This window comes from Eretmochelys imbricata, chromosome 2, assembly GCF_965152235.1.
Source record: "Eretmochelys imbricata isolate rEreImb1 chromosome 2, rEreImb1.hap1, whole genome shotgun sequence".
Lineage (NCBI taxonomy): Eukaryota > Metazoa > Chordata > Testudines > Cheloniidae > Eretmochelys > Eretmochelys imbricata.
This window is the reverse complement of record NC_135573.1, coordinates 41,520,291-41,544,072: the sequence shown is the minus strand read 5'-3', so window position 1 is coordinate 41,544,072 and position 23,782 is coordinate 41,520,291. Positions and strand designations below refer to the sequence as shown.

Sequence of the window (23,782 nt, the reverse complement as noted above, 5' to 3'; positions counted from 1 at the left end):
CAGCTAGAGAGAGAGAAAAATAGCACCTTAACATTCATAGTTATTCTCCCTCAGTGACTTCCATGTCAAATTTATACTCTTTGTTTGTCAGGACAGGCAATTTTATATCAGTAGTGCTACTGTAGTTGAACCTGGCATCTGAAAATTAAGTTGTGTTATTCCTTCTTTTCTTTGCTCTAACCATCCCCAGTAATACAGCTTTGGAAATAGGAACTGAGCTATCAGTTTTACTGATGCATGAAAGAGAATGGGATGCTATACATCTTACTCCATATATATACTTTTTTAGAGCTGACACTAGTAGGATTTTGGTTTTTTGACAGTAACTAGGCAGCTATGACTCAAAAGCTACGTCTACACTTTGCGCTAGACATCTAATTTCCAGATCAAGGAGACGTACCTATACCCATAGAGGGTAGCTCTGGCAGTAGGAGGGATTAGCTACCCTGAGTACAGTCCTGTCAAGATAGCAGGCATGTAGTCAGGGCAGTTAGCCACTCACCACCATAGCTACACTTCTATTTTTAGTGTGCTAGTTCAATCAGAGCTAGCTCAGGTTTGTCTCCGCAAGCTGGAATTTAGCCTCCGGCCTGAAGTGTAGACATACCGAAAGGTACAGTCACATATCTAGGAAGAAAGAACGTCATTCACATTTACCAAATAGACACTGTATGCTGTAATTCAGCGACACTGAAAATGACTTGGGGTCACGGTAGAAAACGAGTTAAGTGTAAGTTCCCAATGTGATGCTAGCGCTACAGGGGTAAACACAATTCTCAGACACATAAGCAAGGGAATATCAAATGGGTGTAGGGAAATGATACTACCTCTGCATATGGCATTTGTGAGACTTTTACTAGAATAGTGTGTTCAGTTCTAGCGTCCACACTTCAAAAAGGATGCTGACAAACTGGAAAAGGTTCAGAAAAGAATTAAAAGAATGATCAGAGGTCTGGAAAACCTGCCTTTATGGTGAGAGACTTCAAAAAGTCAATATATTTAGTTTACCCAACAGAAGGTTAAAGACAACTTGATAAAGGTGTACATGGGGAAGAGATTTCTGATAGTAGACGGTTCCTTAATCTACTTGAAAAGAGGCATAATGAGATCCAATGACTGGAAGCTGAAGCGATAAATTCAGATTAGAAATAAGGTGCACGTTTTTAGCAGTGAGAGCAATTAACTATTGAAACAATTTGCTTTGAGATGTGATGAATTCTCTGTCACTTGAAGTTTTTAAATCAAGGCTGGATGCCTTCCTTTAAGATATGCTGTAGCTTAAACAGTCAGTATGGGCTTGGTGCAGATATTACTGAGTGAGGTTCTTTGCCCTGTGTTTAGCAGATCAGACTAGATTAGCATACTTGTCCCTTCTAGCTTTAAAAGCCACGAATCTATGAACATGGATATTTGTGAGGGTGGAGAGCTGTTTCTTTTTTATGTAAAGCCATATTTCAGTGTCCTCAGGTGTTACCTAGTTTAAAGAAAGAAATGCAGTGTCATCTCAGGTCATCCAACATTCCTCCCCATCCAGATCCGTGCCTAAAGGGAACTTTCTGCGCATGGATCTTACCCTCCTGTGCAGAAGATGGTAGGGATGTCAGCCATCTTTCTGGCACAAGTTCTCTCTCAGGCATCCTGGATATTATGGATGGTGCTCCTTGGATCTGAGGTCTCTGCAGGTGAAGGGGGCAGAGTCTGGGTGGAAGGGAGGAGAGGGTAAGCAAGGCTTGGAGATGCACGTTGTCCCTTGGTAACTCAGGATCCATCTGATAAGCAAGAGAGAATATATGACACTTGTACTGGGCACCTCTGAAAATCAGGCCCAAGTTTGTCTCAGGATGGACACCCAAGAACTCAGCTGCCCACAATCAGTGGCCGCTTTTTGGAAAATGTTGCTGTACACGAAAAATAGAAATACTGTAATAAAAATACATACTTTAAAATATAAGTGTATTAAAATAATACTGTATCAATCACAATAGAAAAAGGGTCACACTAATGTACATAGTTATTCTGAATTATTTTAATTTCAGATTGCAGGTAGAAATATGGACTGATATTTATCCTTAAATTTGATAGTTACATTATTCATGACTAGAGATATTATAAGGAATACACACATTATATTTATATACTTTATTGTAGGATATGACTGAGGTTTTTAATTATAAACCTTCAACATTCTGATTTTTATACGTTATTAGCTTTTCTCCTATTTTAGGAAATTTTACTTTCCATTTGTATGGAAAAGTAAAATTCTTCAGCTAATGATAGTTTACAGCTAATTCTTTATAAAAATCAAATGGCTATCCAGCTTTACTCTGAACTTGCAAATGTGTTTATGTAATAGTGCGTTGCAAAAAGTATCATACAGGAAAAAAGTGTTAATATTTAACATTATGCTTTCAGTCTTGTCAAAAGTTTATTTTAAAGGATAAGTAATTGTCACACTCAACATCCAAGCATTAAAATATTTTAACAAATAAGGTCCCTTGATATTCTTAGCTAACTGTGCACTTCAAGGTAATTAATCCAATATGTATCAGTTTTGCATATTTCTGTGTTAAATTGTGAAAACTGTAGGTACAAATATTAATATTGCTTCAATAACAGCCCATGAGAACACAGCCTGGGGGTAAAATTAAATCCCTTTTACCACAGAGCATGACATGAAATGAAGGACAAATGGAAAAGGAATGGCAATTTAAGTATACTACAAAAATCTTCATTTAAGAAAACTCAATCTGTGTTGGACCCAGCTGTCCTGGCAGAATAAGTCTCTGTATTAAAATAACATTGGTTTTTGGAGGCTGTTGAGGATGGAGGTAATGGCACTCGATATCACTAACATAGGTGCTATCAGGATGTTTAAACTGATCAACAGCCAACATTTAAAAATTGTCTGAAGTTAACATTGCATATTGTGATGGGGCACTCTACTCAACGCTGGAGGGTGCCGTCTCCTGGCAGTACTGGGAATTAGCTCTGCTGGCCGACACCCCTTCCTGCAGTTACCCTCTGCCACATTCTGTCTTTCGCCATCTGTGGCTCCTCTGTCACTCCAGGAGCCACTGCCTCCTCTTCACAATTCAGCCCCCCAGCCAGGTCACTCAGCCTGTTCCTCCCTTCCAGGGTATCAACGTTTTCCAGCATGAGTTGTCTCAGGCAGTCCACTCTCCACTGCTTGGTCTATGCCAATTCCCCAGTGGCTGGTAGGGGAACCCAGGCCTGCCCTCTACTCCAGGTTCCAACTTAGAGGTCCTCTCATCAGCAGCCAAGGTCTGCACTATCCTGTTCCTTGCTCCTTTCCATTTGTCTGGGTTTGCCAGCCTAAACTCCCTCCTCCCAGGGAGTAACTGTAGACTACCCTCTGTCGTCCCAAACACACCTTCCTTCTCCCACACAGTGACTGCAGACTGCTTCCCTGAAACCCCCTTCTGTTGCCAGCTTCCTGGCTTTATATACCAGGCCCAGCTCCTCCCCCAAGCTGGACTTCATTAGCCTGCCTGGCTTTCCTCCAGGTGCAATCTATAGGGTAATTGGTCTAATTTACCCCTTCAGGCCTTGTGTGGTGTGGACGCCTCATCCCACATGTGGCGTTTGGGGGGGAAAGAAATTAAGTAATAACTAATTTATGGTATTTATTACTGCAGCAGCATTAAGTAAAAAGAAAAAAAAATATGTTGGGAGCTGAGGTGACTCCAGGGATTCATCATGGGATTTAGAACCTTCCAACTGAAGGTCAGCAGTTCAAATCCCACCTAGAATGGCAGTAGATAGAAGTGATCACTATTTGATAATTCTTTAATGGCCTAGGAAAATAAGTTTTCCACATCACCCAAACCTTCACACTTGGCACTAATTGACACCTTTGTTTGGTCTGTCTGTCTAGATTCTTACCTTGATGTCTTTACCACAGTATTTAAGCAGAGATGCCCAAAACTGAATAAACACGGAGAGTGAACCATCATCTCATATCTAAAGGGGATCTTTCCAAGTCAGGGTTGCTGAAGTATGTTGATGGGATAGTGTGGGAAAACCTGTCTGTGTTACTTGCTAGTGCTGCCCCTAATATGCCTCTCGAGGCAGAGGCCTTTAGTTCCCAGGGCTGTGGATAGACACTAAAAATAATGTACCTAGTTCTCTGGTGGTGTAAATCGGTGCAGCTCCCTTATCTTCAATTTACAACAGCAGGGAATTTAGATCTACATTTTTTAGCACTTTTATATTCATTCTGCATTTTCAAACATAAATTTTTCTTCAAAGTATCCCTTTATGTTAAGAAATTATTATCCCACTTTTACAGAAGGGGCAATGGAGGCAGCATAGTTAACAATCTCACCCAAGGCCCCCCAGATGAGAAACACCTGGTTGCCAAGCCCATGTTCAATCCACTAGACATTTCACAAGTACTGTAGTCATTTATAGAAATATTATATAAAGAAAACTACTGGGGAAGAAAGAATATTCACCTTTTATGGCTTTCCAGCTGAAAATTTAATTATGTTGAGATCCTAAAAGTGTGGTTTAGTAAGTAGATAAAAATGTGATTGAGACTGTCTTGTATTTTTCCCTAAATAGAAAATGGCAGCATTTCATGGGCTTTCACTTTGATTTATAAAACAAAAATTCCAAATGCTTCCTAAACTTTGTTGTTTTGAACTGAATTTTAAGACACATAATTCTGCACCACAATAAAGACTACAGTAAGTAGAACTGGGAGCCTGTGATCGCTTCAGTACTGGATTACACAGTAAAAATACTCCAGAGAGACAGCTGCAATTGTACCTTAAGTGCCTGATCTCATAGGGAGGCACTTGGCACCTTCCAGAATTGGTCCCTAATTTCTGTACTACTTAACGGCTTTCTTTCACTGACAACAACGTTTAGTGTGGAACTAAAAAAAAATGTGGATTATTAATTCTGAAATCAATGTCCTCATTACAAAGGGGCTCCCATTTAAAATATTTTATCATATAAGATAACTTTGACACATATTGGCCTCTATTCAGTTACTCAAAACCATATATCATAGGATAACTAGACTTTTATTTAAAGTGGAATACCACTAATGGCAACTGTGAAATCTTTAGTACAAGACTGCACAGGGGCTAAGTTATTTAGTAATTGCTAAGCTTTCTGACAAACTGCTATGCCTTTAGTATTACTATATAGGTCCTGATTCTACTGGAAACAGAAAATGTAAGCTTGATTCTTATGCTTCTGAAATGGCCAGTGATTTTCTGTTACTGGTCATGTCTGACTTAGAAATAGATGAAATTGGGATGCTTCCATTATTATTATTTTCATTCTAGTACTGCCCACAATGTGCTAGGCACCCTGCAAAAACAGATGTGAAGACACAGTCCCTGCTGTGAAGAGCTTACAGTGTAAGGAGAGAAGCAACATATAAAGCGGTGGTCCCTTGGCCCACGTGCTTTCTGCAGCCCCCATTGGCCTGGAGCGGCGAACCGCGGCCAGTGGGAGCCGCGATCGGCCGAACCTGCGGACACGACAGGTAAACAAACCGGCCCAGCGCTCCGGAGCTTTCCCTGAACAAGCGGTGGACCAGAGTTGAGAACCACTGATATAAAGGAACAAGGGGTGGGGGGAAGTCAATATAACTAATTTTAAAAAATAATACATATCAGTGATCCCCAATAGCCAGCAGTAACCAAGAAAGCTGATCTTAGCCAGCAGCTCTTTGAGAGGACCTTAGTAGGTTATGTGGGGGTGTGACAGGGTGCTGAGTGAGAAGCACTTAATCAGCCTCTGCCACTCCAGCCCCAATCTAGGGGAATGGATTGGGGCTGGTTGGATAGCCCCATGTCTGCCTGGTAACAGGCAGCACGTGCCAGCCTTATTAGCCAGGGCTATAAAAGCTGAGAGAAAGCTAGGGGAAAGGGGAGCAGGGGTTGAGAAAGGCTAGGCACAGAGGGAGGTGGGAGCCTTCTGGTCTGTTGCTGGCCAGGCCTGCACTTGGCACAGTTGGCTGCAAAACTTGTACATAGGTGGAAAGTGGTGGTGGGAAAACAACTGTAAATAAAGAACACTGGTGTTGCATCAAGCTGAAGCATTCCTGACTGATTGGAGAAGGCAACAGGGGCCAAAACCAGAGCAGCCCAGCATGCGCCTCCCTACAGGGAGAAAGCAAGGTGAGAAAAAGAGGTTGTAGTCAAAGAGGAGATGATGAGGCCTGGATGAGAACTTTGGATAATGAGATCGTCACTGTAATGGATATGTAAAAGATCTGCCATAGGAATTATTTTGAGGAAGTTTATGACCTGTGGTATATGGAAGGACAGACAAGATTATCACAATGGTCCCTTCTGGCCTTAGAGTCTATTAATCTATGAAAAACATTATAAGAATTTGGTTACAGCAGCGATTTGTGGAGCAAGAGAGGACAAAGTGAGATGGCTCCCAGTTAGGAAGGATGCTGGTGTTGTCAGTAGTGTCAGGGAATGGGGGAAATGGCAGGGCTTGGGAGGAAACACAAGGAGCTTCATCTGTGAAGTGTTTCAGAGTAACAGCCGTGTTAGTCTGTATTCGCAAAAAGAAAAGCAGTACTTGTGGCACCTTAGAGTCTAACCAATTTATTTGAGCATAAGCTTTCGTGAGCTACAGCTCACTTCGTCGGATGCATACTGTGGAAAATACGGAAGATGTTTGTTTTTATACACAAAAATTATGAAAAAATGGGTGTTTATCATTTTCTTATCAGTTTCTTTTGGTAACTCTCAGTGGGATCAGAGGGTAATGGCTTGTAGAAAGTGGTGTTGGAGAGCTGCCGAGCAGCCTCTTGTTCATATTCCGGCCTATTCATGATGACAACAGCACCTCCTTTGTCAGCCTTTTTGATTATGATGTCAGAGTTGTTTCTGAGGCTGTGGATGGCATTGTGTTCTGCACGGCTGAGGTTGTGGGGCAAGTGATGCTGCTTTTCCACAATTTCAGCCCGTGCATGTCGGCGGAAGCACTCTATGTAGAAGTTCAGTCTGCTGTCTCAACCTTCAGGAGGAGTCCACCTAGAATCCTTCTTTTTGTAGTGTTGGTAGGGAGGTCTCTGTGGATTAGTATGTTGTTCAGAGGTGTGTTGGAAATATTCCTTGAGTCGGAGACATTGAAAATAGGATTCTAGGTCACCACAGAACTGTATCATGTTCGTCGGGGTGGAGGGGCAGAAGGAGAGGCCCCGAGATAGGAAAGCTGCTTCTGCTGGGCTAAGAGTGTAGTTGGATAGGTTAACAACAACATTTGCTCAAGAAACTCCCTAAAAAAGCACAAGATCAAATCCGCACAGACACACCCCTGGAACCCCGACCTGGGATATTCTATCTTCTACCCAAGATCCATAAACCTGGAAATTCTGGGCGCCCCATCATCTCAGGCATTGGCACCCTGACAGCAGGATTGTCTGGCTATGTAGACTCCCTCCTCAGGCCCTACGCTACCAGCACTCCCAGCTACCTTCGAGACACCACTGACTTCCTGAGGAAACTACAGTCCATCGGTGATCTTCCTGATAACACCATCCTGGCCACTATGGATGTAGAAGCCCTCTACACCAACATTCCACACAAAGATGGACTACAAGCCGTCAAGAACACTATCCCTGATAATGTCACGGCTAACCTGGTGGCTGAACTTTGTGACTTTGTCCTTACCCATAACTATTTTACATTTGGGGATAATGTATACCTTCAAATCAGCGGCACTGCTATGGGTACCCGCATGGCCCCACAGTATGCCAACATTTTTATGGCTGACTTAGAACAACGCTTCCTCAGCTCTCATCCCCTAACGCCCCTACTCTACTTGCGCTATATTGATGACATCTTCATCATCTGGACCCATGGAAAAGAAGCTCTTGAGGAATTCCACCATGATTTCAACAATTTCCATCCCACCATCAACCTCAGCCTGGTCCAGTCCACACAAGAGATCCACTTCCTGGACACTACAGTGCTAATAAACAATGGTCACATAAACACCACCCTATACCGGAAACCTACTGACCGCTATTCCTACCTACATGCCTCCAGCTTTCACCCTGACCACACCACACGATCCATTGTCTATAGCCAAGCTCTGCGATACAACCGCATTTGCTCCAACCCCTCAGACAGAGACAAACACCTACAAGATCTCTATCAAGCATTCTTACAACTACAGTACCCACCTGCGGAAGTGAAGAAACAGATTGACAGAGCCAGAAGAGTTCCCAGAAGTCACCTACTACAGGACAGGCCTAACAAAGAAAATAACAGAACGCCACTAGTCGTCACCTTCAGCCCCCAACTAAAACCCCTCCAACGCATTATCAAAGATCTACAACCTATCCTGAAGGATGACCCAACACTCTCACAAATCTTGGGAGACAGGCCAGTCCTTGCCTACAGACAGCCCGCCAACCTGAAGCGAATACTCACCAGCAACCACATAACAGAACCACTAACCCAGGAACCTATCCTTGCAACAAAGCCCGTTGCCAACTGTGCCCACATATCTATTCAGGGGACACCATCACAGGGCCTAATAACATCAGCCACACTATCAGAGGCTCGTTCACTTGCACATCTACCAATGTGATATATGCCATCATGTGCCAACAATGCCCCTCTGCCATGTACATTGGTCAAACTGGACAGTCTCTACGTAAAAGAATAAATGGACACAAATCAGATGTCAAGAATTATAACATTCACAAACCAGTCGGAGAACACTTCAATCTCTCTGGTCACGCGATTACAGACATGAAAGTTGTGATATTACAACAGAAAAACTTCAAATCCAGACTCCAGCGAGAGACTGCTGAATTGGAATTCATTTACAAATTGGATACAATTAACTTAGGCTTGAATAGAGACTGGGAGTGGCTAAGTCATTATGCAAAGTAACCTATTTCCCCTTGTTTTTTTCTACCCCCACCCCAGACGTTCTTGTTAAACCCTGGATTTGTGCTGGAAATGGCCCACCTTGTTTATCATACACATTGTAAGGAGAGTGATCACTTCACATAAGCTATTACCAGCAGGAGAGTGGGGTGGGGGGAGAGAAAACCTTTTGTAGTGATAAACACCCATTTTTTTCATGATTTGTCTGTATAAAAACAAACATCTTCTGTATTTTCCACAGTATGCATCTGATGAAGTGAGCTGTAGCTCACGAAAGCTTATGCTCAAATAAATTGGTTAGTCTCTAAGGTGCCACAAGTACTGCTTTTCTATCTGTGAAGTGTTAAGTTTAAGTTGACTGAGATATTTAAGAGCTTTATAGATGCAGGGTTGTTAGGGAGGGAGCTCAAAAATGATGAGTTAGACTAGTGAGTTGTCAGCACAAAGCTGTTGGTTCAGTTTCTCAGAACTATTTAACAGAGTTTAATGAGATACTGTATCTCATAATGTTCCAGGTCACTGATACCTGGGTCCAGCTAAGCTGCACCTGGGGAATTGCCACCACCAGCTCATGCTCCCCGATCCATTAGTTTGGTCTTTCATGTAGATTAGAACAGCAGTTCTCAATCGGGGATCCACAAGCCCTTTCGCATGGTCTGCAGAGCCCCGCAGCTGAAACCCAGTCCACAAGCGGGGCTGAAAGGGGGGAGCCTGCCAAGCTCCCCTCTCCCCCCAGCTGCAGCCAGGAGCGACGTGGGGCTGAAACTTCAAGCGTTGGAAGGGGGGGTGCCCCCCCAAACTGCAGTGCCTTACCAAGTGGGGTAGTCCTGGGGGCAGCTCCACCCCCACCTCCTCCTCTCCCTGCGCCCCTCAGGCCCCGCCCTCTGGCCGGGTCCTTGGCAGAAAGCCAGAGCCAGGCAGTGTGAGGCTGCTGCTCTTCTAGCTAGTGGTGCCATGGAATGGGAAGCCGTGGCATTCCCCCATCCGCTGTTGGTGCAAAGGGTTGCAGCTGCTCCTCAGCTCCCAGCCCCCACTTTGAGTGTTCACGCAGCCAGTCAGAGCTGCCCGGGCAGCTCTGAGCCCAGCAGAGACCTCGGGGAGTAGCCACCGGCACACAGCCCCAGACAGGTGGTGGCTTGCTGAGGTGAGTCGGGGATGGAGGTGGCGCTCCCTCCATGGACCCCACTTTGCAGAGCTGGCCAGAGCCCTGCTGACCCTTGCCCCTTGCTATCCACAAAGCATAAACAGTATGGTCAGAGGCATTGCAAGGGATGCTACCTTGTCACGGTGCCTTCTCCCTGGTTTGGAGGGACCATGTCTGTGAATGTAAGATTAGCTTATTCTCCATGGCCATTAAGTCTATTGCCTCTCTTCTTAGACTGCCTATGTGGGTGATGAGTGTGATATAAACATCTGTCCACTAGGAATTAGACTTGCGACCACACACAGTAGCCAAGCATCCATAATCAGCTAGTAGTCACCACAAACCTAGAGCAAATTCACATCAGTGACTTGTGTGACTGGAGGAGAGAAAGATATCATATATATCCCTAAAGGAAATTTTTTTTTTAGAATTTTGGGGATTAACAGAGAAATTATTGACCCAGACACTCGGGTAACCCTTAACTAGAGCTGATCAAAACAGGAATCCTGGTCACCTTTAGTTAAAACCGAAGTGGTAGTTGCGCCTTTTTGCAAATTAGTTCAGGGATAACTGTTGCCTCTACATGGGGGCATTTGCAGAGTCTCTGTGTCAAGAGAGGCTGGACAACTGTCCATCTCTGGATCAGGGGCAGGAAACAGGCTCTGGCTGGAGTGGAAGTAGTCTATCACAATTACCAGGCAGCTGGGCGTATCCCCAACAAGGTAGCAACATTGAGCAGACTGGATTGAGGATGCTTTTTTTTGGAGCCTGTATATGTACCTTGGGGGGGGGGGGTGATGTCACATAGTTACACCATTGTTTGTGGATTGGCTGAACCTTTGGGACTCATGGGTAACTGCCTTAAATGACTCATCAGAACACTCCAGCTCAGAACACTCATCACACTCTGCTTGTGCTAATCCTTAAATTGGGAGCATGAGTAATATGTGGCTACTGGCATTTCTGAATGAGAGAAAGTATCTCACTTCTGTGATATTTCCTTTATGATTAGTTGTTTACTACTAAGATGTTATTCTTCATACTATTCCCAGACAAGGCGGTATTTAAAATGGAGTTAACTGTGTAAACGTCATGCCTTTTGGAAAAATTATCTTTAAAACAGTGTTGATGTCATAGAGTTTAAGCCCAGTGGGGACCACCAGACCATCTAGTCTGACCTCCTGTATATCACAGGCCACCCACACCACCCAATCTTTCTGAAACATAAGAGCTCTAGGAAATATTGAGTTAGGCAACTATAAACTTTAAACTATGTTAAGCATATGGAAATGGTGAGGTTTAAAATCCAGCATTTAATGGGAAAATGGTAATAATTTTAAGTAGAAATTCCATCTAGTCTCTGTCTTGTTATCTTTACTTAAGCTTGAAAGGATTAGGTTTTTGTCAGTAAGTGTCATTAAAAATCAATTTCACCATATACCAACAGAAAAAATATATTTCTGTCGATGATAATCAAAATTTACAATTAGGCAAAGTAAGAAAAATCTGCTTCAGAACTTAGAGTTTGATCTAAGGATACTTACTTTGTATATTGTAATACATGATGTTGACCATTTGTGTTTTGATGGTGAAAGCTCAACACCTAGTGTCACTAAATAATTATTTTCTGACCCCCTCCATAATTTCCCACAGCAATGAAAATTTAAATTGATTTAAAAATTTAAAATGCTTAAAAACAAACAAAATATCTGTCAATATTATATTTTAAAAAATCAAATTCTGCCGACCCTATCTTTACTGCATGTCCCTTATCAGCTAACAGCTTCTAATTAGACAAATTTAGATTAATTTTCTCCCAGACCTTCCCATTTGTCACAAATGGTATCAGCTCAGTGTTTTTGAGATTCTCTTTTAATAGGGTTAAGAAGAGGTTTAGTTACAATATTTTATGGGAAAAGTATACTTTCAGGTAGCACCAGACTTCAAATCACTTCATGTTTTGTAAACTTCAACATACAAAATGTTTTATGTATGTTGTGATACAGAGACGCTTTGAAGGTTAGTCAGCTTCTTAGCAGTAATGGTTTTTGATTCTTGTGCAACCGAGTGTGTCATTTCTGTTTCACGAACAGAAATGTCATTTAATCAGGAGCCTGGAAGCTGAGATTTATTACACTGGATATTAAATAGAATAGACAGGGTTTTTTTTATTTTAAGCATTTTTTTCTTTCTGAACATCACCGTATCTGTAGGACTGCAAATTGGTTAAGACAGCTAGGCTGATTGTTTGAAAGCCATTCTGAATGCTTGTGAAATTTAATAAAAGGGGCTATAGGGTGAAGTCATATTATTTGGAGACCAAAGCAGAAAACTGAATTTGAAGGAAAATTTGTTTTAGATACAAATAAAATCAATTAAAAATTTTAATGTTCTCGATTTACAGTTAGGGCATGTCTTCATTAGACTTTTTTACTTGAGTAAACTGCTAATTAATTCAAGCTAGTTAACACCTTGTAAATCATAGTGTGGACACTCACCAAACATTTGTTCCAGGCGACAAACATTTGTGATTTACCCTAGGCTGACCCCCAGGGTAAATCACAAATGTTTGAAGCCTGTAACAAACAAGTGAAGAATATCCAGGGTGGCCTTTATAAAAGAGTTATTTACCTTGAGTTAATTGGCAATTGATTAACTCAAGGTTAAAAAACAAAACGAAAAACTAAACACCCACCCTTTATGGGCTGAATTTATCCACTGAAGTCAATGGAATTACATTGTGGATGAATAAACCAGGTTTTAAATATGTCTAGACAAGGTCTTTCTCTAGTAGTAGCTTATTACATTACTCTGCACAAGGTAAGGCAATGGAGAAATGAGCTCATGTATGTTTTGACAAGTATGTTGTGTTATGATGATCTAGTGATATATGTAATGCTGTCCACTAGCAACATATTGTTATCAGCTGCATGAAACCTTGCTATGGGTTGAATTAAAAACTTGTTCAAACTGATGTGTGAACAAGTCCTCCATTTAAGATAGTTGTAAGAGACCATTAAAGGGGCACACCTAAACAAATGCTAATTGAGTCTGCCCAGAAACTAGCACCATGCTGGGAGAGGGAAGGGTTCGACTGGGTATTGTTATTAGGTGTGTGTGTGGAAGGATGGGGATGGGGGATTGGAAAAACACATAAAAAGCTCAGAAAAGAACAGAGAGAGAAGGGGAGGCAAGAAAGGGTTAGACAAAGCCCTGGCTGGGATGATTTAGTTGGGGCTGGTTCCGCTTTGAGCAGGGGGTTGGACTAGATGACATCCTGAGGTATCTTCCAATCCTAATCTTCAATGATTTTATGAAAGCCAAGCAGCAGCAAACACAGTGTGACCCTGGAAAAAGCTAGAAAATGAGAATGAGGTTTTGGGCCTTCTGTTGGCAAAAGAGGCTTGGGGACTATAAGCTAAGAAACTACTCCTCTTAAGTTCTTGATTCCCTCTGTGTTCAGGGACACTGGACTCTGTACTTTCTTTGTAAATAAAAATGCATCAAAGAAATACCTGACTACCACAAATTTCTATTCTCAACTGGAATATCCCCAAGGCCCCGAAATGTGACCAGCCACTTGGGTCAAAAAGGGACAACAATACTAGTCATAAAATTCCTCTTACACCTTAAGATGTTTAAAATTAAATTAATCTTCTCCAAACTTTGCTAAGAACTACTGATAGTAATGGTGTAGAATGCTGCATGCTTTCAAAAGCAAATATGCTGTCTGTTTGAATGGTCACAATCATTATGCAGCATTTCCTGAAACAGTCTGCTAATAGCGGATGTTTTTTCTTTCATCCACCAATGTCTCTTCTGTTCTTGGAACAGTTAGATTGGTTTCATGAAAGGAAGAACATGCCTGACAAATTCACTTCAAGTCTTTCAAGCACATTATCAGGCTGGAGAAGGATGAAAGAAAAGACCTAATTTATCTGCATTTCAGGAAGACCTTTGATGGAATAGACAGCTGACTGATTTACAAAATGTCATTGCGTTATACACATAAGGAACTATTGTAATAGAGTTAAAAACTGGTCTGGAGATGAGGAATGTAGGGTATTGTGACAGGAAGTTGTTTTGTATGGATTGAGGAGGGTTGCCGCAATGGGGTAGACCACCTTTAGTTTTGTTTTTTTGGGCAGGGTAAAAGTCTATGCACAAAAAAGCATAAAAAGACAACAGTGTAAACTAACCCAAAATAAGCAGAGGCCATATTTTATATTACAACCAATAGATTAGGAAATAATTTGAGAGAGAGATGATCATGGATACTACTGTCTATATACTATATTTCAATACAGTACTCCAGCGTTTCCCATATTTAAAGCTACTAATATTATAAATGATATATTCTAAAGAGTGTCTGAGAGCAGTGTCACATTTGTACTCCATGTATATGAAGATGTTGTACTAATTAGAGGACTTTGTTGACTCTGGTGGGCCTAAATGTATCAGTTTTTTGTTGGTAATGCATATAACATTCTGTCCCTGCTCTTTTGGTATTTCTCATAAACTTGTAGATTACTAAAACAAAGAGAATCCTTGGAGTTTTATAAATTGCAGAAATGTGCCTGCTCACGGTGGCCATACTGGCAGAGTGGACAAATTACCCAGGACACAAGACACTCTTTTTCTTCTCTGTTTGTACAACACCTAGCAAAATAGGATCCTGGTCCATTAATAGGACTCCTAGGCACTACGGCACAAATAAATAATGACACACACACTTTATGCATGTACGTTCTTAAACACACAGACACAATTTGTAAGTGGGTTCCTCTATCTGAGGAAGTGGCAAAGAGTCCATCTGAGGAGTTGTTTTAACAATATTTAAGTCCTAGCTATGAAATACAGTAGTATCATGTTTGGTTTGATTTGTGGAAGGGGGAAGGACTTCTGAAATGGGGGTAAAGAAATTTTTAAGTACTTTTTTGAATTGAATCTAGTGATCTGAATTTTCAGATGGCCTCAAGCTGCCTTCAAAAATTGAACCTGCATATTTTGCATACAAAAAAACTGCATTTGGTGTGCCAATATGGAAGTTACTTCGCAAATTTTCTGATTTCTTGTGGAAGATTCCTGTGGGGAAAAATATGATAATATAATTAAAGACCTTATTTTAATGTGTATACGACAAGGGGACCAACAATTAAGGTTGCACAAACAACCTTAATTCTGGTACTTCCTAAGTTATGAGTGATTGAATTTGCAACTATCACATTCTTCTTTTGTAGCTTTTGGTATCTAATTTCTTAGGTTTTTTTTAAAAATCAAACTGAAAAAACTACAGATTTCATCCATTGACTCCAAGATGATACATCAGCATGATTAGAACCTTTTAGATTCACAGCACAGACCTCTGCCTCTTAAGATATGAGAGTCACTGACAGCAGTAGTTGAGTGAGTATATTGATCAGCCACTAAAGGGGGATGAGATATAGTTATGAAACTTGCTGGCACAGTCTATTTGCTGACAGCAGAGGCATGCAGAGACTTGGGACTCCTGAGTTCTATTCCAGGTTCTGAGAGGAGTAACCTCTAATGGTTACAGACCAATGTTCCCTCTAATTTTTTCCATCCATGTGCAGAATGAATTTTATTATGTGCACCAATATCAAGGTAATGTATGGATGTGTGCCACCAGTAGAAACAAAAAACCTAGATATAATAGAAATATTTATTTTTAAAAATTTGTCATAGGGATAATTACTCCAGCCAGGACAAGTTAGGCATTTTAGAACTTAAAACTCAAAGAATTAAATTTAAGCATAAGAGAGAAATAAAAATTATGAAATGCATAGACCAGTCAAAAAACTAAAATAACACACTTTGAAAGAATAAAATTACAGAGAATATATGTGCATTGCAGGAAGTATCAAGAAGTAACAACAACAACAACATGCAAGTGTGAGAGAGAGACAGTGTGTTGTTTGTGAGAGGGAGAGAGACAATGTGGTGTGTGAGAGAGAGAGATGTGTTGTCCCTTTAAGTATGCTGCCCTTTTAAGTAGTTTGGAACTCACCAGTTTGAAGCCTGCTTGTTCAGACAAGCAGCAACCGCCAGCAAGCTTCCTCCATCCCACTCCTGAGCCCTGTCATGTCTCCCTCCCCTGCTGTGCAGAGATAGGGTAAAAGGGCAAAGGAGGGGGGGAGGAGGGTACCCTGACGTCAGCATTCCCCTCCCACTCTGCTCTGCACAGCAAGCAGGAGGCTCCTGGGAGCAGCTGGCCAGGATCTCCAGGATCAGCAGGCAGCGATCAATCCAGCAGGGGTCGATTTATCGCGTCTAGTCTAGACACGATAAATCGACCTCTGAGTACTCTCCCATCGACTCCTTTACTCCACCGCCGTGAGAGAGACAGGCGGAGTTGACGGGGGAGCGGCAGCCGTTGATTCACTGCAGTGAAGACACCACAGTAAATCGATCTAAGAACTTCTACTTCAGCTACGTTATTTACGTAGCTGATGTTGTGTAACTTAGATCGATTTCCCTCCCCCCAGTGTAGACCAGGGCTCAGTTACCGACCTGTCTGCCCATGGCCTTCCTGCCCCACTTCCACCTTTGGCTCCTCCTCCCAGCCACCCATACATGCTCTCTCCTCATCTAGTCAACCCGCTGCATTTCAGTCAGGGTGCCATGCCAGCCATCGCAAGGAAAGTCCTGCAGCCCCATACTGGAGCACGCTCAGTGCAGACAGAATGTTTGGAGAATTTAGCTTTCCAACTCTAACAAGTCTCTACTGAACATGTGTCAACTGAAGTTTTCATGGGGGCAGCAAAAGGCACATCCCTGATATCAGGCCACTCTCCCTCCCCTGCCTAATTTCAAGCCTCTGTTCCAAAGCACGGAGGCTCTAGAGCATTTTAATGAAACTGTAAGAATATTTCGATATGGGCAAAACAATACATTTCCCCCTCGACTCATTCTCAGAAACCGCTGAGCACTTTTAGCTGAAATTAAAAAAAAAAAAAAAAAAAAAAGGCAGCCTGAAACAGACACAAGGCATGGAAAAACTTCACGCCAAGTGATTGAGCAAGCTTAACTTTAGGCATAGTTACCCACATTGCCTAAACTAATGACTCCAGGTCACAGCAGAGTCCCTTCTACCACAACTATTAGAGACACCTTGCTCAAAAAGGAAAGATTTGAGACAAGATGGTAATTGGGAAGAGTATCAGTGTCAAGAGAGGGTTTCTTGAGAGGAGTCTGAAAGTGGCACACATAATGGAAGCTTTTACCTTATCTTCCTACTGGAGATGTTGACATTTTGCTTACAAACAATTTTTGCATAATGACTGGAGTAGGTCTGAGCAAATATGGCATGGAGAATTGTTTTGTAGTGTCATAAGGCACTCAGACGTGGAAAAGGAGAGTGCTCTGATGGATGTATGGCTAGATAGCGATTCTGCCTAGCTTTCATATTAAGTGCAGCCTGATTTATAGGAATTCCGTATATGACTGGTAGGCATCTGGTATCAGTCAACAATGCTGGCCTGCAAGAAAATAGAATAACATTTCCTGTGTTTCATTTCTCTTTCCCTACTGCCCTTTATAAGGATTCTGTGGTAGAAAGAAAGTTCCTTCATGGTGAAACTGCAGAAAAGCCAAAGCTCAGACTGTCATGTTGCATGGAAACCTATCTAATCCTAAAAATATCTTTATAGAATTGGCGCATGTAGTCCAGTGCTATTTTACGCAGATGTTTGTGGTTTCTCTATTAGTGAAACTGAATAGATTACTTATATCATTGTATCATGCTTACGTTCTATCTGCACCAGCAGACAGTTATATATGGAAATTTGGTGCAAATTTAAAAATCTTTATATGTATGTACATATACAAAGTATGTAGCACATCTGTGGAGGTGACAGCTATGTGACAAATTGGAAAGGTATGTGACAAATTCATTTATCATACATTCTTGATAGCCTGAACTACCTTAGTCCACAAATGCATCCACAGACCCCTAAGCCACTTCAAATGACTGCCATATTATTTTAAAAGGGAACTCCCTGCAGCAATGTTTCCATCTGTAACCCTTACCCATATGTCTGGATGGGCATATATCAGGATGGCCGGGCATAGTGTTTTTGTGAGAGTCCTGGGGATTGTTTGGTTGGAGAAGCTCTCAGTGGAGGTTGGCTGATAGCTTGAGTTGCTATACATTTTTTGTAACTTATGTCAAAAGTGCCTAGAGCTTTGGTCACCTTTTACAATATATTTTACGAATCAAAATAAATGTGTGTTCATGTGTATAACCATTGAACAGTGCAGAGAGAATTCCTAGAGGGACTCTCCATAACAGTGGTTACTGTAGAAGTGGTTGGTTAAAAGTCAGTTGTATACTGTAAAATTTCTTAGAAGTACACTGATTGCATTTACTTAATTATTCTTGGCATTAGTATAAGTAAAAGTTCATCCATAAAATACTCTGACTTTCTCAATCCACTTGAACCTTAGCCTGTTTTGGCGTAATGTTCTGAAGCTGGGAGAGATGCTTTGTGATTAGATTCTGTAATCCAAAAGGGATTATACCATTGTCTCATTCAAAGTTTCCTGCTGTTGCAATATATGTTATTTCAGAGGAATGAGAAGTAATTCCCTATCAGACTCTTGTGTAGAGATTGTTGCCAGGGAACATCATCCTGTGTTAGTGAGGCATTCTTTCACTGCTGAAGTTAAGGCATTACATCTATTAAGTCAGTTTTCAATATGTTTTTAAACTTTAAACTCAATTCACTTCAGCCAGAAGTTATATTTCCCAGGAGTGAATATTTATCTTTCCAAAACCAATTGTTGGTTAAAATGCTATGGCCATGTTAAAGTTGTGGCACAGACAATTTTTGACATTCTAGAAAGTTAACATCTCCTTCAGAGCTCTTACATCTCTTCTCTAAAATCTTCTTAGTTTGCAGATCACTGATCCAGTGGACAGTAATGAACCTATGCCAATCTAGCTGCAGTATTAGTTCATGAAGTCTGCATACCAGAGACCCTTGACTCTTTTTTTGACGGTCATTGTCACCACATGTACTGCATACCCTATCTCTAAATATGTTGGTGAATACCTTTTTCAGTTGAAATGTTTGAAAGCAATTGTCTCCTGCTCAAAGCTGTTACTCAGGCTTTGTGTAGGGTAGATTTCATCTGCAGTGTGTAGCCAACCTAAGATATTCACAGCTATAGTATATTAGAATTAAATACTTTAGTTATAAGGATCAGAAAGAACTGGATAATATTGACAAATATTTACTTATAATAATTTAAGGGTCTTCCTAAAACTCTAAACTCATATGTTATTTATTTTAAAATTTCCATTTGACTAGTGTAATTATGAAACTACATGGTGCTGGAGGTTGGCACAGTGATGGGGGTAGATGGGTGGTGGTGTTTTATATTGTGGTAGCATGCAGGGAGGGGCTCCAATCATAGACCATGGCCTCACTGTGCTTGGCATTGCACAAAAGTGTTATAAAATCACTGTGTCTGCCTGGGGGACCCTACAATCTAAGTACATATTTACTAGTTACACATCCTAAAATAAGGTTAATCATGGTTTTCATGCTTAAGAGTTTAAATTGATCACTAAAGATTACTAGACATGCAGTGAGGGGCTAAACCTTTCACTTAGCATTAGTTATTAGTCACTAGCAGATATAGGACACCAGACTTGATTAAACCAATGGTCTGAGCCAGTATGGCAAGTACTGTGGTCCTCGATTTATGCTTGTCTTAAACTAAAAAGCAGAACTCTGAAAATCTTTAGACAACATGGGGCATATCTACCCCATGAATGCTTGTACCACAATAGGTAGAAGCACCTTGTATGACTTATCTAGTTTGATATTTTCATATAACTGTCCTTTTCTGATTGCATTTTTAGGTTGTAGTGGTCAGCGGACATCTGGACAGCTGGGATGTTGGGCAGGGAGCCATGGATGACGGTGGTGGAGCATTTATATCATGGGAAGCATTATCTCTTATTAAGGATCTTGGTAAATATTTATTTAAAGAAATGTTCTAATGTGTAAGGTTCTAAGACTCTCAGTGTAATTTTTTTAAACTGAAGATAGTCATCAGCTCTACCATTCTGAGCACAAATAGTCACCATCCAGAAAAATATTCCTAAAGATTTCCCTCTTATGCCACCTTCTTCAGAAGACTGAACAAATTAGTCACCTTCCCAAAATAAAAAAGAGTGCATAAAGAGTGCTTTGAATATTCATAGCCATCACCAAAATATAATGAAAGTTTGTAAATAAATGTATGTTAGAATAAGGACACTCTGTGATATGTATATTGTTGGCTTGACAGCTCAAATAATTAGAATACAATTTTCTAACTGTGTATTCACCATTTAAGTGGGGGGACAGATCCATTCTGAACAGTAAAACCTACAGTCCCACTGCTGGTAAAGTGAAGGAACAACATTCATGGGGTCTGGCTGTGATTGTCCTGGACACTAAGCTTTGGGAAAGATAGTAAAAAAATGAATGAACTATTGACAGTACCCCAGAGAGAAACTCTATAGTGCTTTACAGTGTTGTTGTAGCTGTGTCAGTCCCGGGATATTAGAGAGACAAGGTGAGTGAGGTAATACCTTTTATGGGAACAACTTCTGATGGTCAGAAAGACAAGCTTTTGAGCTACATGGAGCTCTTCCTCAGGTCTGGGAAAGATACTTAGGCACTACAAAGTTTTGTTGACAAAAAAGTCAGCTTTCATCGACAAAACAGTGGAGTTGTACACGCTGCAATGTTCCTTCTGCCAACAAAATTCTCCTGCTTTGCCGACAAAATAAAATGATAGGCATAGAGCTTTTTGCGGCAAAGTTGTATCAACAAAGTGTCCATGTAGACACTCTGCTTGGGGATGTCTCTATAATTGGCCTCCAGGAGGTGGTCCCACAATGCCAATCCTGACCACTCTGGTCAACAGTTTGAACTTGGCTGCCCCACAGTCAGGTATGCAGGCATCAGTGCCCCTGCTCCCGTACCCCACTTAAAGGCCCAGGAATTTTTGAAATTCCACTTCCTGTTTGCTCAGTGTGGACAACTCACATTGCATCTTCCCTGCTAACCATGGTGGCTCCACACAGCAAGCGCTCTCCCACTTGGAGCACACCTGAGTTGTTGGATCTGCTGGCACTGTGGAGAGAGGAGGCTGTGCAATCCCAGTTCTTCTCCAGCCGTAGGAACTTCAATACCTACAGTCAGCTTTCTCTTGCTTGTTGGATACGGGCTAGGAACGGGACACGCATCAGTGCCATGCAAACATATTGGAGCTACCCACAGTGCACTGCTCTCTGTCAGTGCTAGAGTACCAACTGTGGACATGCTCCACCAACAAAAGGAGCATTGTGTGAACATGCACAGGTGTTGTAATTATACCAGTTTTTGATTGTCTGCTTAACTTGCCTTGACAAAACTCTGTAGTGTAGGCAAAGCCTTAGTATCAGCTAAATGCACTATCAAACAGATAGTTTAACATAAGTAGTTTGAACATATTCTAAGGGACCATTCAGGGTGAAGTGTTAACACCTCTGTAGTCATAGGACAAAGAGGGGAGTGAGTGGTTACAGATTGTTGTAATAAGCCATAAATGCAGTCTCTTTGTTAAGACCATGATTTGATGCTAGCATGGGTATGTTCCAGAGAGAGTTTAATGGACAAGTGGTGGTGGTTAAAATTTTGGTGGAAATCTATGAGGGAGTTTGTCATCTGTCCAGAGGATGAAAATATCATCGACATATCTCAGGTATATCGTTAGTTTTGTGGTGCATTTTTCCAGAAATCCTTCTACAAGGTGGCCCACGAAGCGCCTGGCATATTGGGGAGCCATCCTAGTACAAAAGTGTTTGTTGTTGAATGTAAAATTGTTGAGAGTGAGGATAAAATGGATGAGTTTGGTGATGTGTTTGGGGTGGATTTCTGAGGCTTGTCCATTGTCTTTTAAATATTTGAGGCAGGCAGCAATGCTGTAATTGTGAGGAATGTTGGTGCAAAGAGAAGTGACATCCATGGTGGCAAGGATAGGATGGTGTTCTGAGGGAGGTTGTTTATGTTGCAGAATTTGTGGAGGAAGTCGGTTGTGTCCTGGAAGAAGCTAGCCCTTTGTGTGATGACTGGTTTGAGGGTGTGTGGTGGGGGTGCTTTACTCACTGCTAGGATGGAGCCTCCTCTTAGCTGTCCTGGGGATTAGCGACGCCCCTTCCTGCGGTTGCACCCCATCTCTCTGCCTCTCTCTCTGTCTGCAGCCCCTCTTTCGCTCCAGGAGCTGCTGCTGCCTCTTCGTGACTTGGCCCTCTGGCCAGGTCACTCAAAGGTTTCCCCTTCTGGGGTATAACAGTCTCTTAAGAACAGATTCAGGCAGTTTTCCTCTGGTGCGGGAACTCAGACCCATCCTCTACTCTGAGTTCCAGCTCAGAGTCCCTCTAATCAGCAGCCAAGGTCTATTCCCTCCTGGACCTTGCTGCCACTTTCCCTGAGCCTTGCCTACATGTCTGGCTTCCTACCCACTCTGGGTTTACCAGCCTTCCAACTCCTTCCTTCCAGGGAGTGACTGTAGGCTACCTGCTTCTGTGTAAGGGACCGGGGTGTAGGTGGTCAGGCCTAGCAGTAACAGCTGGGCGGAGGTCTGCCCCCCAGGGATGGGAGTTTTGGGGCAGGAGTTGGAGGAATTGCAAGGCCAGGTCCCATAAACAAGAGTCAGGGTCAGAGTCAGGATGGGGTCGGAGATCAGAGGCAGTACCATCTTAGAATCGATAGGGAGGAATCAAGGTCAGAGTCAGGCTGAAGTCGGAGAGTGGATATCAGAGACAGTACGGGGCTAGAATTGGAGGCAGGAGTCTGGGTTGAAGTCAGGCTGAAGGGAGAGACTGGAGACCAGGCAAAGTCTGGCATTGCAGCAAGCCAAGGTCTGTATGGCTGCCCACACAACTTCCTGGAGTAACCCCTGTGGTTAAGTAGGGACACTTGACCAGTCAGAGGGCCGCAGGGTACTGACACTCTGGGTCTTGTGGGTGGTACTTCCTGCAGTGCCTACTTTCCACAGTGCTCCCTGGCTGTCCTTCTGCATGGCCTTCCAGTGGCACTGCATGAATATCAGACATCCCAGGCTCTGCAGATCTGGGTTGTAGTTCCTGGGTTCTTACACTCTGTAGTTTCCAAACACACACTCCTTTCCCCCAGGGAGTGACTGGAGCCTACTTCTCTGCTGCCTCCATCTGTTATCAGCTCCCAGACTTTATCAAAGCCCCACCTGTTCCCTCACAGGTGGGCTTCTTTGTAATCAAGGCTCTCTACTCAGCCTCAGTCTTCCTCATTTGCTGCCTAATTGGGTGATTGGGCCCACCTGGCCTAATTTAGCCCTCTCAGGACTAGTGTGGGGAGTATATCCCATCACAGAATGGTTTCTATGAGTCCTAGTATTCCTTCAGTAAGAGTGTTGTGGCCCAATATAATGGGTCGCTTGGGTTCCCTTGTCTGTGTATCTTGGGAAGCATGTAGAAGGTCACTGGGGTGGGCTTGTGGGGGATGAGGTAGTAGAATTTCTCCTGGAATTGTTTGGGGAAGGATTTGGTGATATCCTTAAATTCCTTGGTAAATTGTGGTGTGGGGTCTTCTTTGAGTTCTTTATAGTAGGTGGTGTGGGAGACTTATTGGTTGGCTGCATTCACGCAGTCGTCATGGTTGAGGACTACAATGGTGCCCCCTTTGTTTGCTGGTTTGAT

At 42.2% G+C, this 23,782-nt stretch overlaps 1 protein-coding gene across 2 annotated transcripts in view; it reads left to right on the top strand.

Moving 5' to 3' along the window:
- Positions 1 to 23,782, top strand: part of CPQ (carboxypeptidase Q) — a 259,790-nt gene that overhangs the window by 130,803 nt on the left and 105,205 nt on the right. For both annotated transcript variants that reach the window (XM_077808923.1, XM_077808922.1), the window contains exon 5: positions 19,934 to 20,045. In XM_077808923.1, the coding sequence (XP_077665049.1) occupies positions 19,934 to 20,045 (112 nt within the window). The remainder of the gene's footprint in view (positions 1 to 19,933; positions 20,046 to 23,782) is intronic.